We start from the raw sequence: 16,989 nt of genomic DNA, 5'->3' as shown, positions 1-16,989 counted from the left end.
AGTACAAGTCCGGCCGATCGATACATGAAAATATCACAAAACTGTTCTTTAAGTGGAGACGCTTCCCGCGTCGACGGATTCTATCCCTTTTAGTCTTTAGTCTTTAGTCTTTATTAAATAAAACAGTATAAATAAATACTATCTTTTTTGTACTAGCTAAAAGTGGTATTTTGCTTGTCAATATCCTTTTGTATATTAAATTTAGGTTTAGGTGATGCAGCGCATTTTCTTTGAAGATAAAAAGATTTAATATGTAAATAATAAAAAAGAAATACACCTAGACGGCATAGAAAATGTTTTTGCTAAATCTTTTTATTTTATTTTAAAGCCTGAAATAAAAACGGCCTTGTTAATAAACCCAAACAACAAAACGATTCGGTTAATTTATCTTATTTTACGTTGTTGTGATTTTACTCTTTTTTGGATTGGATTTTACTTCTAATGGCCACGACTGCAATAGGTCACTCGGCAAGCTTACGATAAGTGAAATATATACAAAAATCCTGAAGAATGCCTTCCTTAAAGAAGGGTCTGGACCAATTATCTTATACGGGATATCCGACCCCATCCGGCCTGGTTGCAAGAGTGAGTACAAGACATCCGAAAAACGTGTTAACATATACATCATGGAGTAGCACATCACAAATCCGTGTACATCCGCGTAAAACAAACACTATTTTTCAAAATTTGAGGCGCTATGCTTCTATTACTCCAGATAACAAACGTTCAAAACAAAATTTTCTTTAAACTACCCTAATTTCAACCGATTTCTACAGATTTTTTGGAACTGAGCAGGAGCAACGTCCGCCATGTGCAATGGTTCCATCGAAAGTCCATACTATTTTTTATTTCCTGTTTATATTATTTTTGCGTAACAGTGGCCCAAGTTAACGGTAGCTGTATTAAAGGCACAAAATCTTATGTGTTTCGTCCCTGTGTTCAAACACAATTTTCAATTTTAAGAGGCTATAACTTAATAAAAACATTTTTGGATGTTAAGAAAAAATTGGGAAAACAACTGTACTTATATTTTTATTCATAACAAACGTACATCACAAACCACAACTAATAACAGTATAAAATTAACATTTGAGCACATTGTCTTACGAATATATTTTACATTTTTTTTCTGGGTATCTTCCACCTGCTGAAAACTTATCCGATTCATAACACTCTATGCCTGTCTTCCTGTCTCTCCTCATACTTATTCAATGCTTTAGTATTAAAGGAAAAGATATAATATATGTATATGTTTTTCTCGAAAGCTTATTAACATTAAGCAGTAAAAACTACAAGCTTTGCTAAAATGAACGGCTATTGATTTTTTGTAATTGTATAATGGTTTTGGCAACGATTTAATCCTCCTTAAAATCATTACATCTAATATATAATTAAGGTGAGAAAGGTAATGACGAAAAATTTCATCAAGAAAAATGAGAAAAATAGCGATGAAGGGTTTTAGATTAAGTTTCACTTACACAGCGTCCTATATGTAAAAAGGCAAGGGACTCATAAATAATAACTTACTACACAACCACATGATGATTCTTTTTACCTATTGTTTTACAGTACCAGAAATTTTCAAAGAATTTTAACACATATTCGGGAAAATCGGAATGTACAAAAAATTTAAAACTACAGCATCGAGGAGTCTCAACCTCTCTTAAATTTCAACACAGCTAAACTGATCGAAAGGAACAGTACTATCCACACCATCGTGGCTATAAAACCGTAGTACACGTCTGGTTCGACGAGACTCCATCCTCTTGTCATCATAGCTCTAAGCGACGTCGTAGCTAATGTTAGAGGTAAAAATGTCGAAATGTACCTCAAAATGGTCGGCATTCCCTCAATGGGCCAAATAACACCGCTCAAAAGTAGTGTCGGATAAAAACTACCCAGTGCCAGTTGGATTGCATTTCTTTCTAGTTCGCAAATTGCTGATATGACGAATCCGAAGCACATGCCGCACAGACCTTGCAGAATGGTTAGGAACACGACGATAATGATATCTCCCCTGCATTCGACTTCAAATACCAAAATCATGAATATAAGCACCAGAGTGGTTTGTCCACACATAACAACGAATTGGGTAACAACGTGAGAAAACAAAATTTCTCCGGGAGTAACACCTAGAAAATTATTTAAATTAGTTACCTATATTAAACAGACGGACTAAAAAAATAAGCGTTGTACTTGCCTGCCACCCAGGACCGATCTAGGAGACCTTCCATCCTTTCTATGATCAGTGCCGAAGATGTCAAAGCCACCGCCAAAAAGAATACAATCCTGCAAACGATAACCTTCTTCATTTATATGTTACGCGCAAAGTTTAGAATTATTGGGTATTATATAGAATTCAAAGAAAGATTCTAAAATCACGTAAATAAATTGTGGTTCCGGGCTAATTTACAGAATGAAAAATTTAAAACTTATTTTTGTCTATTAATTTAAATTTATCGTACTTAGCGGGACGGCTACGTTCCTGGCTACTACCAGAAGGGTACGACAGGGGCGAATTGCTAGGACCTCATCAATGCTGCCATGACGGAGTTTCCATTTTATAATAATATTTGAGTCTACAATACTTTGTAAGTAGCATACTCTTTTATTGTAAGGACAAAATCTGGACAATAATTGCAAACAGAAAATTGTGCTTCTCCAAAGAACCATTTTATAACAAGAAAAATTAAAGAGCAATTTTAATAATGCCAAAAAAAATGTTTTATCTAAGTGTGTAGTGAAAATATTCTAAATTTTCGGTATTTCCAGCTGTACTAGAAGCAGCTAAGGTCGGTACATGGAAAATGAAGTATTTGTTCAGTATCAATTGACCTTTTCCTTTTAGAGATTCTATACGTGCTATATATAGCTATATAGGTTACCGATCATACCAGATTTCAGACCAAACTAGTTCATCCTAGGCCGAATGAATTTATAAGAAACGAGGAGTGGTGCAAATATTAATTAAAACTGGCCATAACAAAGTTTTTCCAAACAGAATGTAAACGATTTTATTAAACAACATTTCGGAAAAGTTTGATAGAGAGATTAATAATAGCTTAGTAGCTGAACACTATTTGATACAGAATACGGAGCAAAATTATTTTGACAAAGCCTTGGAAAACCCTGTGTGTGAAATAAGTAATTGGACGATTTAGTAGACTCTGACTAACGCATTAAGACTAGGTGCATTTTTCATATTATAGATATTTGAAAGGTATATGAAACCATAGAAAATAGTGCTTTTTAATATAAGTTGGCAATGTTTCATTAACATTAAAAAATAATCACAGGGTCATATAATCATCCCTTTACGTAATTGCAAAAAATATATGGGGGTTCCTTTTGAAAAATAAATTTTCATGTTGAATATTTTTTAAATGTTTTTCCAAATGGTGACAAATAAGGGAGATACGGTACTTTGGCAGACTATTGAATCATATATTTTTTTCACAACTGGTTGCATAATCTACTACTCCAGCGTAGGTTTTCAGTTTGCCAGGTGATTTGATTTACGCCACTAATAAAGTCTAACAAGTAGCAGGGTCGAAGTCATGAAAGTTTCCGCTTCGTGACTTCCATTTCGTTTATTCGGAACGAAGGATTTTATGACCGTATAATGGAACAAATAAGTTTGACTTTCGAGAAATACTCGAAATCAACGAGAACACTATCGTGCCTCAATAGCATTTCGAGGTAGGAAGTTTTATACATTATCGAAACGTGTCAAATTCCAGAAAAGAAAACTTAACCGCTTAATCTAACCATTTCGACTTGAATCTGTTGTGCTAAGTTTTTATTCGTTTTCCATTTAAGCAATTTTCTAACGGAAAATGAACACTCACGTTAAAATAACACCGGGAGCGACAAAGTCGGTAAAGGAAGGCTGATTCGATCCATATATTGGAGCTTTGAACGATATCGGTATGTCTGCGAGAGCTTCGTTTTGATCGCAGTCCCTAAATATGTCCTTAGTGAAGTTCTGAAACGTCAACTGGAGATCTCGTTGCAATATTATGCCGATTTGTTGATCTGGAAAGGAAAAACTTTCGCATGTTTCCCATTGATTATAAAAAAAGTCGTGAATTTTTACAGTCTAACGATAAATAACACAAATAACTTAATTTGGCTGGATTGTTTAAGATTTGAAGTGGCAGTTTGCGTTAGTAATCGCAGTTGATTTCAAAACAATCATAATAGCATATTTGGAAAAGTTTAACATTTCAAAGTAGAGCCAAAAATAGTATAAATTGTTCCTTTGAACCACCAACAACCCTACAAAACGACAAATTTGCTGAAAAACTGTTGATATGCATATCTTTACAAAGCCCCAATTACATTAAATTATCAATAATTCTAAACAAATAACGAGGCAAAATAATTATTAAAATACCATAAATCAGACTGAAGGGAACAAAAGGTGACCAGCATCATTTCCCAGCCATTTGTGTTTTTCATATTTAAAAACGTTGCAGATATCTTTGTATTAAAATAACTTATCAAAAAATAATCTGCTCTTTATGAAACTGCCTAGTCAGAACTTAATATCTCTCTCAGAATCAGAATATACAGGGTCCGTTTAAAAGGCTATATTTTTTCGTAAATATTGGTATACAATTACATATTTTCCTAAATCCCATATTATTCTCAATCAACTAACCAATGTTTTTACACCCATTTTTTATTACCTTTGGGTTTGCTTTCGCGTAAGCGTTGTACTAACTTTTTTAAACAACACCAAATAAATGCGGCTCTATGTTCTAAATATATCAACTACCAGTTATTTCATCATTTTGCGATGCATTGCGAGCTAAAGCCGAAACCCAAAACATACATTTTTCGAGTTAAGAAGTTGAAAATAAACCAGATTTAATTTGGTAGCAAAATACGTTACTTGAAAACTCTAAAGGATAGTGACCAGTAGATATGATTCTCCTAGTATCAGATTATATATATATATATATATATATATATATATATATATATATATATATATATATATATATATATATATATATATATATATATATATATATATATATATATATATATATTCTTGAGTGTTCGAAGTGTTTTCGGAGCGCGAGCATTGAAGATGCCAAGTGAGATTTTGGCGAAACGTCTGCAGGATTCCAGTCGGATGCAAGATTTGCAGGATTCCAGTCGGATGCAGGATTCCAGTCGGAGTTCAACGAGCGAACGGATGATATCCCGGAATATAGTGTCATCATATATATATATATATATATATATATATATATATATATATATATATATAATTATCAAATAAATGGACACATTTTTTTGATTTTGACTACTTTTAAATAATGTAATTACAAAAGTAAGCAGCAATCTTAATACAACAAATAAAACAATTATTAATTGCAATTCGACCCCAACATTAGATCCCAGAAACTGAAACTATAGGAGATCATTAAATTCAGGCCAATTGAAATTTTGAAATTGCTTAAAATTTTGGAAAGCTTTCAGAATTTTCATATTACGTTTTCTCTTTGTTTTCTAAGTATTACATTTCAGTTATTCACAAACGAAATGATTTGTCAAACATTTACAGTGAAGACAAGGCCAACTAAGGTGATATTTTTCATTTTTAAATGTGTGTTGTGGATACTATTTCAGGTTTAAAAATGCTATATGGTGCCGATAACAAAAGACAATCAGAATGTAAGTAGTATAGTAGTGCGGCTTCTCAGGCACTTGTGGCTTGTGTTATTTACTTACTAACCAAAATTTGTAGAAATTGCCCAATTTTCGATGGTTCTATTTGGATGTATAAATTATCTTCGACCTTTATTTCGATTTCATCACCTTCAATATTTGATTTCGTTTGTATCAGCCCATACATTTTTAAACTGTGTGAGCTAGAGCTCCATCTTATTGCCAGATTAAAATTTTAAGCGGTTTAAACGATTTTGAGCCAGCGAGTAACGAATATCTGTTAAAGGCTTATTATATTTTTTAAATCGGATTTTATTATTACACCAATTATCCTTTATATAAATAACGAAATTAGGTCAGATCTTTTAATTTCATATTTTTTTTTGGATTTCGGACACCCAAAAATAATATGAGGTGACCAATATTAGTGGACCTTCTTATCAAACTTCTGGATTCCCCCTGCGTCGGTTTTTGTTGAGTCGAACTAGCTAACGTTTCGCCAATCATACTGTTGGCTTCTTCAGAGCTTGAGTGAAACTGGCTCGTATTTTACTCTGTACCTGCTTTCACATTGTTTGAGAGAGCGGATTTTGCGATGGGAGAAGAATTGATTTTATGCAGGAATTTTAGTTTTATCGAATAAAATTCTATGTCCGGTTTCGTGATTGTGTTAGGCAACTGCCGATGAGTTTATTTGTCTTAGTCGAGCTAGTTTCAGTCAAACTCTGAAGAAGCCAACAGGATGATTGGCTAGTTCCACTCCACAAAAACCGACGCAGGAGAAATCCATAAGTTTTATAAAAAGTATTACTGTGGAAGTTTCTTTGAAAAATTAGCAGACCTGTTGAGTAAAATCTAACCGATTATCCGGTACATTCATCATTTTAATATTGTTTATTAACAATTCGATCATACTTGACATGTCTAGCCACACCCTTATCTCGCTCTGGTCCAACGTTTCCTCATCGCTGTCCTTCCCCAACGCCATTCTAGCGACCAATGCATCCGTGAAGTTCTCTGTGAAGTACATCGCACCCCACGCGTCGCCCTTGCTCACCGCCAATCTTGCCGATTCCGGATCCGGATAATACACTTTCGTTATAGTACTAGTATTCACAGTGTTTAAATAGCGGCAACTTAAATTCGAAAATTTACAGCCCTGTTCGTACGGACAATCTTGATACGTCATATTTTCGTAGCCAACTTCGTGGTTAACTATAGCCAATTTTAATCCCTTTGGGTCACCGCCGATGGCCAAACAAAACAGAATAACTTGCATGACTGGCAAGGCGAATATGAAAAGCATCACTCCCACGTTCCTCCACATTCGAAGAAAATTTTTTTGGAGAAGCGCCCTAATTTTCCCGGTCGTCGTCCATTCCGAACAGTTGCCGCAATCTGCGCACGCCTCTTGGATGCCGTTTTTGGCGGACGCTGTTTTGCTTGAGAACTGAAAAAAGCAAATACAATTCGGATAAGACAGCTTTCTGAATCTGCGCGTATAGTGACCAAGTTGACCAAGTAGATGTAATTAAAAATTCCACAAGATTAGACTGCTTTTTGGCGAAACCAGAGATATTGCGCACATTATGTAGACTTTTGCATAGAATAGTAGTCATTTAAAAAAAAAAAGATCGCGCTCTAGGTTAAATCTCCACTGGAAGAAACATATGTTGAGATTATTGGAATCAAAAAGAGGGACGAGAAATGATCCGCTGTTGTCATATTTATCAAAGATTTTCGCTTTGCGAGGTACTAATACTAAGTAGTGAAGCAACTGTCTCGAGGGGCTGAGGCAATAGCATAACATTTTCCATATCGCTTCGTTCCTTTAAAATCTCGGTGTAATTTTGTTACACTTGACGTTTAACCTAGGCTGCGGTAAGATTTGTCGTTATCTGTATAAAACTTTTACAAAATTTAAACACAGGGAACCACTATCCACCCGTTTTTAGTTTAATATTTAAAAAAATAATTTCAATTGATTTCCAGAACTACAACTTTTATAGTATATGCTAATATGGAGTCAAATTGTCAGAGCAGACTAAAGCTTCTCTCGATTATGTCACCATTTTAAGATCAAATCATAAATATATGACTGAGAATGTTTTTGAGGATTTTTACTTGCGTGTATCACGATATATCACTTCCTTCACGATTTTTCTCTTTTCCACTTATCATATTCATATCAGTATTTTCAGTATATTGAACTATTACTATATAAAATTTTAACAAACTAGTTTTCTTTAATGGACTAACAACAACAAAAGTTAACATAGGCTGCAAATTGCACAATGTTTTGTATTTGCATTGTATGTACTAAAAATACAAATTAATATATTTTTTGTAGAGCGTAAAATAAGGTAAGGTGTTCCGCTAAAATTTATTTGGCTGTGTTCTCTAAGATTAAACATTTTACAAAAACAAACAAATACGCCACTTATATTGGTAGAGCTTGTGATATAGTATAAAATAGACGTTTTTAATAACATTTTTGGTAGAGATTTTTTGCTAATTAATATCGAATTAATTCATTAACGGTAATTTCTTACATCAAGATGCCCGTTAGAATCGTGCACCAGCACTTCTTTGCTCTGATGGAAATTCAACCCGACCACTCCACTCTCTTCAGTGACTGAAATTGAATCTTTTTTGCCCCAGTTCAACGTTGCCAAGCTTATATTGTTGCTGATATTCATGTCCGTTTGACCAACGCCGCCGCCGCCGCCGCCACCTCCACCCCCTATTTGACCCTGTTTTCTGGACAGTTTCAAGAACACTTCCTCTAGAGACGTACAGCAGTACATCGATAGCAGCGCACTGGGCGCTTCCTCCGCCAACAGTTTACCACTTCTCATCAAGCCAATCTGCAACATTTTCTCGTTTAGCTTACAACTATTTTATTTTATTAATATTGTCGATTTTAAATTGTTAAAGAACTTACGGTATTTATTTTTTTTTATAAAACTTCTGGATTCCTCCTGCATCAGTTTTTGTTGAGTCGAACTAGCTAACGTTTCGCCAATCATCCTGTTGGCTTCTTCAGAGCTTGACTGAAACTGGCTCGCATTTTCCTCTGTACTTGCTTTTATAGTGTTTGAGAGGGTAGGAGCTAAATTAGGGGCATAAACAAAATTTCGGATGACTGATTCTCATATTGGGGACAGGTAGAAACGAGTCGCAGTTAATATTGTTATGTTGATTATAGATTTCTATAGACTCTCGGATTTTTCGTTGGTAGAAGAATTGATTATATGCAAGAATTTTAGTTTTAGCGAATAAAATTTTATGTCCGGTTTCGTGATTGTCTTTGGTAACTGCTGAAGAGTTTATTTGTATTAGATTAAGACTCTTTCATGTTGTTTGAGCCTAGTTGATATTTTTCATCGGCTCTCTCCAATATATTCTTTGCCGTGTATGCATGGATCGAAGATTTTTGGACAAGTGGTAAATCTGGTTTTGCCGTTATATTTCTTTAGAACTTTTGATATTTGGTCAGTAATGTTTTGAATATAAGAAAGGACAACAGTGGCAAGTGTGGTATTGCTTTCGGTTTGATTGCTATTGGAAGGTTGTGGTGAAGTGTATTTTGTGATGGGACGCTTAATGTGATAGATAGATAGATAGATAGAAACTAATAACAACCTCCTATTCTTATCAAAAGGAAATCAGACCCAACATTGGTCATTGTGTTTTTCAGAAAACCTACGCACACAGACCTATACCCTAATACATTGTCACATCACCATCCGGCCCAAAAATAATCGGTTATCAACTCTCTTGCTTACAGAGCCGTGAAACTATCTCACTGAACCCAGAATTAAAACACCTTACCTCCGCTCTTCTCTCTAATAATTTCCACATTAAAGATCTAAGCGATCCATCACAAAATACATTTTACCTTCCAATAGCAATGAAACCGAAATCAATCCCACACTTGCCACTCTTATCCTTCCTTATATTTAAAACATCACTGACCACATATCAAAAGTTCTAAAGAAATATAACGTCAAAACCAGATTTACCACTTGTCCAAAAATCTTCGATCCGTCAAAGACAAAATTCCATTTGAGATGCCAGGAGTTTACAGCATTCCATGCATATGCGGCAAAGAATATATTGGAGAGACCGGACGAAAAATATCAACTAGGCTCAAAGAACATGAAAGAACCTTAAGGCTAAGATAAATAAACTCATCAGCAGTTGCGGAACACAATCACGAAACCGGACATAAAATTTTATTCGATAATGCATGTAATCAATTCTTCTATCAACTAAAAATCCGTGAGTCTATAGAAATCTATAAGTAATGTAACAATTTTAACCGCGACTGAGGTCTCTACCTGTCACCAATAGGGAAATCAGTCATCCGAGACTTCATTTAGCTCCACCCCCCTCAAAAAATATAAAAGCCGGTACAGAGTAAAATGCGAGCTAGTTTCAGTCAAATTCTAAAGAAGTCAACAGGATGACTGGCGAGAGGTTAGTTAGCTCGACTCAACAAAAACCGACGCAGCAGGAATTCAGGAGTTTAATAAAAAGTATCATAGTAGCCGGTGGAAGTTCCTTTGAAAAATTAACTTACTGTATGTGCCTGTCTAGCTTCTTCGATATAATGCGTAGTAATGATCACCGTTTTGTTTCCATCTTTCGTAATTTGCACCAGGTGATTCCAAATGCTTTGCCTTAACAAAGGATCAACACCGACAGTGGGCTCGTCGAGGATGAGCAGCTCGGGATCGTGCATCAAAGCCACCGCAAAGGATACCCTTCTCTGCTGGCCACCGCTGGAACAGAGGCGAGGCCACAGTTGAAAACGTTATTCTACGTTAAAGCTGAATAAGTTTGTTACCTTAAATTTTTTACTAAGCGATTCTGACTAGGTAGATCAAGAAAGTTTAATAGAAACTGAAGTCGTTCTTTGATTTCGTTGGTTTTCATGCCGAAAATCCACCCGAAGTAGAGCATAGTTTCTTTGATCGTGAATTCGCCGTATAGAGCTATTTCTTGGGGCATGTATCCAACCCGTTTGCCTGGTACCCCAGATCCCCTTGTGCCTGGTTTGCCACCCAATACCCATATTTCACCTGGATGTTAATCAAGACTTTAAGACAATGGCGATTTGTTAAATTCAAGTATCGAAAAGTTATCGCAAGAGGCGGTTTGGTCATACTTCTGGTTACATTTTTCAAAAAGCCCTGCCTGGTAAATAATTTGAAAGTATATTATTTCAATTTCACTCATATCAGTAATGAACATTCTAAGATTAAAATGATTTCACTTTCTGTTCGCAACGCGTATGCATGTTTTTTTCCAAATATTAGAATATATTAATGCCATTATTTAAGGTGCATATTTACATATAAAACTGTATATATGTTTATCAATGAGATGGGATCCGTCAATCGAAATTCCTATTAAGGGCGTATTAGATTTAAACCATAGCAGGATTTAGGAAATATGAATAAAACAATTTCTTTATAGCTGACAACAAATATCTGGTCTCGTTCCAAATAAATAATATTACAGTTCTTTTACCAAGGTGCATAAATATTTCGTGTTTGAGATTATTTGGGCTTGTTCCAATATAGTTTATTTTGATAAACGAGACAATTTAAAGTACTCGGTTTAAAGTTTTAGTTTTTTACGCTATGAACTTAATATGATAAGCGTTACGCAAATAATTTCGTCAAGATTGGGCAAGATATGCCAGAGTTATTTTTAACCCAAATTTGAAGTTTTTAGAATAAATAATTCTTAGCAATGCGTATTGTCATTATTTAAAATGCATTCCAAAAAGGGCGGCAGGCAGAATTGTAGTTTCGAATATGTTGATGACAAAAGATATCCACTAACCCGTGTTTAACCTCCTTCTTCCGACTATGCAAGACAGGAGTGTTGTTTTGCCGCAGCCCGAAGCACCCAACAAGCCATATCTAAAACAGAGAAAGTATAGATTATGTAACGTTTAATGGACTTTGAGGATCTCTTTTTACATCTTGCGCAATCATTGCGACACGTTTAAATTAACAATTCATTATTTTATCGATTTTTCTTCGTAATTATTGTATGTTGAATACCTGTTTTAAAGTACCTTGCTTGTTACATTTCTTGTTGTCGTATTTTTTCGATTACGGCATGAGTTATTTCATCGAATATAGTCCCTTACCGATTAACTGAATTACCATTGGATTTAACAACAATTGAGCTTAAACAATATCCTTTTGAAAAACAAAGAAAAAAGATGTCGCGAAGTGCAACCGCTTTATCAGGAAATAAAAATGTATTTTCGATCTGAAGGAACTTTCCTTCAAACTCGCAAAGAGTCAAAAGAAGTTATTATTAACTATTAACGACTCTAGTTTCATCCAGTTGGTTCTTTGTATCCACAGAGCCTTCAATTTTTGATACTTTTGCGAAGCGAAATGGAATGTTAAAGCTTTTTTCATTAACCAACAAAGTTTTTGTAGCCCACGTGGATACGGAGCAAAATCGAACATTTTTCGAACACGCTTCGTATCTTGCGCAATGGTAACAGAAAAGAATGAAAATATTGTTTGATGGAAACTTAAGTAAGACTATTAAAGTGGGAGAAAATGCTGGGAATTATTTTTGGAGTTTCTGAAATGTCCGTGAGGGGTTTATAATTGCTATGATCATGATGTTTAAAATTCAGAGGGAATTAGACATTAATAATAACTTGTTAAGCAAAATCAGTACGATTTTCGGCAATACTATAGTAAATTTCCAAGTGCAAACAGTGAACAGTGATATGAGGGGGAGTTATAAAGCGAAGGCATATTGAATTTGAATTTGAAGCGTAATATTCAAATTACCTATTATACAAGAAAATTAAGTTTATTTGGTAGTCTACATTTATTTTTAACTCTGATTGTTTGAAACTTGTTATGAAAATTATAGCAAACCTATACATAAAAGATATAATACAGATAATATCTTTGATATGGTGATACATATGTATAGAATTTAGACTATTAATATAAAAAAAAATTGTTAATGAGAGTATGATAGAACGTCGGAAACTTTTTTTTTATAGATATATGAATACATACTGTCTAAACATTTTATGAGAAGTTACACTGTTGGAATGCAAAATAATAGAACACTTATGGTCAGCAGATATAAAAAACGAGTCTTCACTGATCTTCAGTCGAATCTAGTGCACTTACATGGTACCTTTGCCCACTGTCATATTTAAATCGCTGAGTACGTGATTGGGGTTCTTTTTGGACCCGTAGTGCTTGAAAGCGTGCCGTACACAAACGGCCTGTTGCCTTTTGTTCCATAACGCGGATTGCTGATTCATAAGGGATGGCCTTTCCACGTTTACCCCAACCAAGTCCGGACCAGGCATTGTCGATTCCACCCGTTCCCCCATTACGTGGTTTTCACTGAAACAAACAAAAGCGCTTTTAACAATGATAAAGGCAAATAATTTTTCGATATTTTAGCAAGTCATAAAATTATACCTATGATCACAACAAAAAAATACATAATTTTTTTCTTCTGGCAGCTGCTTGTTTAGATTTTTAAGTAATAAATATTTTTAATCATTTTATGATTTACGACGTTTTTAAATATGGCAATTAAATACACCGTTTGTAACTAATCTATTGAGAAAAATTAAACGTAGGATTCGATTTAACTATACGAAACCAAGCGAATGAAAAGAACACTGTTTATTTGACTGGAATATGTTTTTCTATTAAGCGACCATAGAGAAATGTATGCTTAATCTCTTTGTGTCCGTAAAGTGTGGGTTAGAAATGGTAAAAGAAAACGTTACACGTTTTTGTTAGAGAGTCTGTTGAGTGGATATTACGAACGTTTAGCTATTTACTTTTCACTCGGTCCCAGAATTTTTCCAAGGCCATTCTTGTGTCTCAAGCAAATCATCTTGTTAAATTAAACATATCACAAAAAAAAGAATTGATAACTATTTAACGTGCGCGATATCCTTGACACTCTTTTTCTAACAGCCTAAATAGGAGGTCCGACGCAAACTTATTTCCTTAATCATTTCCACGCGATGTGTCTTGTAGTAAAGTCCAAATATATTTTTTATTCGTTCGTATTAACATATTAATTTCAAAGGACATTTACGTCATAAGTCACGTTTACATGACATTTGCATATTACCTGAAAACTTACATGACCGCGGACGATACATGATTTGTTGATAACCACGTTTTGTGTAAATGACTGGTACTTGGCATTTTGAGCACGAGATTTGGCAATCGGAAGGCTTACGGAGTAATGTAACTATTGAAAACCTTTGTTGAAGGTAGAAACGTAAGAAAGGGCAATTTATTATGTTATTTAGAGGAAGACGGATAGTAATGGTTATTCTTCTTTTCTTTAAGTATAATAAGAAGTTGTTTTACTTTTTTTTTGGGTTAAATCATTTATTAACGGATACTTTGTGAAATCATTTCAATAGTTACTCTTCTTTGAACAAGTTGCGGTAAATTTTAATTATTTCTAATTTCATACTTTCATATTAATTAAAAAATATTGTTTAAAATGGTAAAATATTGTTTTGATCTGGTAAAACCGTATTTTATTCTACCAAAAAAAAACTTATAGAAAATATTATTTGGTTAGTTTTGGTTAGTTAATATTTGGTTATTAAATAATATGGATAGGTTTAAAGTAACACATCCCGTTACTCTATTTATATAAATGAGCAAGACAAAAAAATCCAATTTTTTCAGTTTTCATGGTCCACTAGTATTGATGATTGGGATATCAGAAGCCATAATAAAAGTCATAATAATTGAAGTTGCCTTATATTGAGGTACAATGATATTATTTTGGTTCCAAATTTCGTAACACGAAATTTCCGACCCATTTTAAAATTTATAATAAATTCTACATTATTAGCGCACTTTGTATTATTTTTTCTTATGGAGAGCATATAGCATCTTAGTTGCGGAAATACAAAATATTTGAGAAAATAAATAGTTGTAATATGCTGCAAATTTTTTTTATTATTTTCATTAATTTATTATTTATATTATTTTTTTATTTTATTTCTGTGTAACTGAAACTTGCTTCAATTTGAGTGATTTATAGCCACTCTCTTACATTCCATCAGCAAATTTAATTATTAGCGTAAATTATTGGATGTAGTTGTTCTTTTACTCGCTACTCAATCTAAGAGGTCAGCTTCGTCATCCACTTTAGACGTTTCCGGTATTTTAGTCACGGGTTTTAGTGTGATCGGATATCGGATATTTCGGTAGAATTTAGCCATGATATTTTGATGTTTGTCAATTTTGACACTCAACTTCACTATACAATAATAAAACTTTTACGAACTAGACAGACAATACTTATATTATAATAGCATTAAACGTTCCAGGATGGATTTACGCAAAAAGCTGTTTTTGATTTTCTTAGCGCTCTCCTGATTATAACACTTTTATTAAACACATGCTTCGCTGAGCTGCGCTGGTGCCAAAACAAACTCGTGGCTAAAGTGCCTTGTGTTAAACTTGTTGCATAATATCGAGATCGAAACACTGTGTAAAAAAAGATTGTTAACGTTCACAAATGTTACCTGTCTTCATATTCTGGATGCACGGAGAGATCAGAATTCATTAGCCGAACCATTTTACCAGCTACAGATCATGAATTTAATTAATAAAAACGGCCATGATACCTATTCTACACGTGCTTACTGTGAACAACGTCAGGTGAACGAGAAGAGTGTTTTTCCGCAGCGAGATGTTCTATCAATCAATAAATTGATACTATTGTTGCCAGTGATAACTATGTCAATTCGATTTAATGACCTAGACGTTTAGTAGTCGCTTTTACGCTCGATATTTATAAAAAATGTACAAAACTAAATATGTTTGTATTCATTCCTTCTGTTCTTAATTATTGGGTGCGTTTGGTTTTTAATGATCACTCGAAAGCGAATGATCATTTACATTATTAATGAACACCAACTCGACGCTCACTCGTCAATTCGTAAATAGACAAATTAGACAAAGAAAATGGTCGATTATTCGTAGCATAGTTCTGTTTGTGTCGGTTTACATCGTCTCTCATAACATATAAACTAGAAGTTTTTATACTCTAAAAAAAATTTATTGATAACTGAGAGACCTCTCGTAAGCTACTCCAGCCAATCATAATTATTTATAAGAAAACATGGAATTATACATGGAATTATATTATATTTGAAAGCAGCAGAATATGCATAGCCATAACTCTTTCGTATATGTCTGACTAATTGTTGCCTATTAAAACATAAATAAAATGTGTAAAAACTAGTCATTTTTTTATAATTATGATCTAGATATGTCCTTCTATAGTGTTCTCCATAATATTCGTTACATATGGCCAAACCTTTTATTATTTAAGCAATGCAAAATATGCATACAAAGTGCATTTCGATATCAGGTGGCCAATCTCACAGTGGAAAGTCCGAAAAATTCGACCTGAAAGTGGGGTTGGATGAAAAATATGTTTATTTATTTTTTATTATTTATTTATAACGGTGCTGATAACCTCACTGTGAGGAAGCGAGGTAACAAGCTGGGCCGCACAGTTTACAGAAAACCAACCCATACAAGTCAAAAGTATGGGGTTATCAGAACCCTGACAGAACGAGCCCGAAGGATTTGCGAACCGGAGAACCTCCAGAGGGAACTTGAACACCTGAAAACTGCGTTCGAGGCAAATGGCTACAGCAAGAGGGAGATCGAGAGATCAATGAACTCAAGATCATCAAGATCACGGGATATCGAACAACGACCCTCCACCTCTCACGCATATCTGCCGTACATTCCGAGTGTCACCGACAGGATTGGTAGAGTATTGAAAAGACACGACATCAAAACAATCTTTAAGCCTACAAAGAAAATCCAGCAGACCATCAGGTCAGCGAAGGACACGAGGGACTCACTTTCAGCTGCAGGAGTCTACCGAATTCCGTGTTCATGCGGAAAGGTCTACATCGGAACTACCAAGAGATCAATGGGAACGAGACTTAAGGAGCATAAAGCAAGCTGCAGGCTAGGACAGACAGAGAAGTCTGCAGTAGCTGAACACGCACTGGGCAGCGGGGAACCCAGGATACACTTTGAGAGCTGTAAGTTACTAGCATCGGTCAACGGCTATCACAACAGACTAGTCAGGGAAGCCATTGAGATACAAAAACACCCACACAATTTCAACAGAAAGGAGGAGACCCTTAGACTCAACCAAATCTGGAACCCGATCCTTAGGAACGCCCGAGCAGTACCGATCGATATCCCGAGACCAACCGAAGCG

The 16,989-nt window shown here is 34.6% G+C and overlaps 1 protein-coding gene across 3 annotated transcripts in view; it reads right to left on the bottom strand.

Annotated features, from left to right (window-relative positions):
• Positions 1-1,013: 1,013 nt before the first annotated feature.
• Positions 1,014-16,989, bottom strand: part of LOC132703036 (ABC transporter G family member 20-like) — a 40,301-nt gene continuing 24,325 nt past the window's right edge. For 2 of the 3 annotated variants that reach the window (XM_060672061.1, XM_060672059.1), the window contains exons 2-10: positions 12,873-13,094; positions 11,539-11,618; positions 10,535-10,769; positions 10,268-10,469; positions 8,235-8,549; positions 6,598-7,132; positions 3,849-4,035; positions 2,201-2,289; positions 1,014-2,132 (exon numbers count right to left, since the gene is read on the bottom strand). In XM_060672061.1, coding sequence (XP_060528044.1) covers positions 1,654-2,132; positions 2,201-2,289; positions 3,849-4,035; positions 6,598-7,132; positions 8,235-8,549; positions 10,268-10,469; positions 10,535-10,769; positions 11,539-11,618; positions 12,873-13,081 — 2,331 coding nt within the window. In that variant the 5' untranslated portion in view covers positions 13,082-13,094 and the 3' untranslated portion in view covers positions 1,014-1,653. Of the gene's footprint in view, positions 2,133-2,200; positions 2,290-3,848; positions 4,036-6,597; positions 7,133-8,234; positions 8,550-10,267; positions 10,470-10,534; positions 10,770-11,538; positions 11,619-12,872; positions 13,095-15,265; positions 15,327-15,386; positions 15,466-16,989 lie in introns of those variants that run through there. The other variant, XM_060672060.1, reaches the window with a different exon arrangement.

Source organism: Cylas formicarius, unplaced genomic scaffold, assembly GCF_029955315.1.
Source record: "Cylas formicarius isolate icCylForm1 unplaced genomic scaffold, icCylForm1.1 PGA_scaffold_6__28_contigs__length_40554024, whole genome shotgun sequence".
In the NCBI taxonomy this organism is placed as follows: Eukaryota; Metazoa; Arthropoda; class Insecta; order Coleoptera; family Brentidae; genus Cylas; species Cylas formicarius.
The sequence above is the reverse complement of the archived record's forward strand: the minus strand, read 5'-3'. Positions and strand labels throughout refer to the sequence as shown.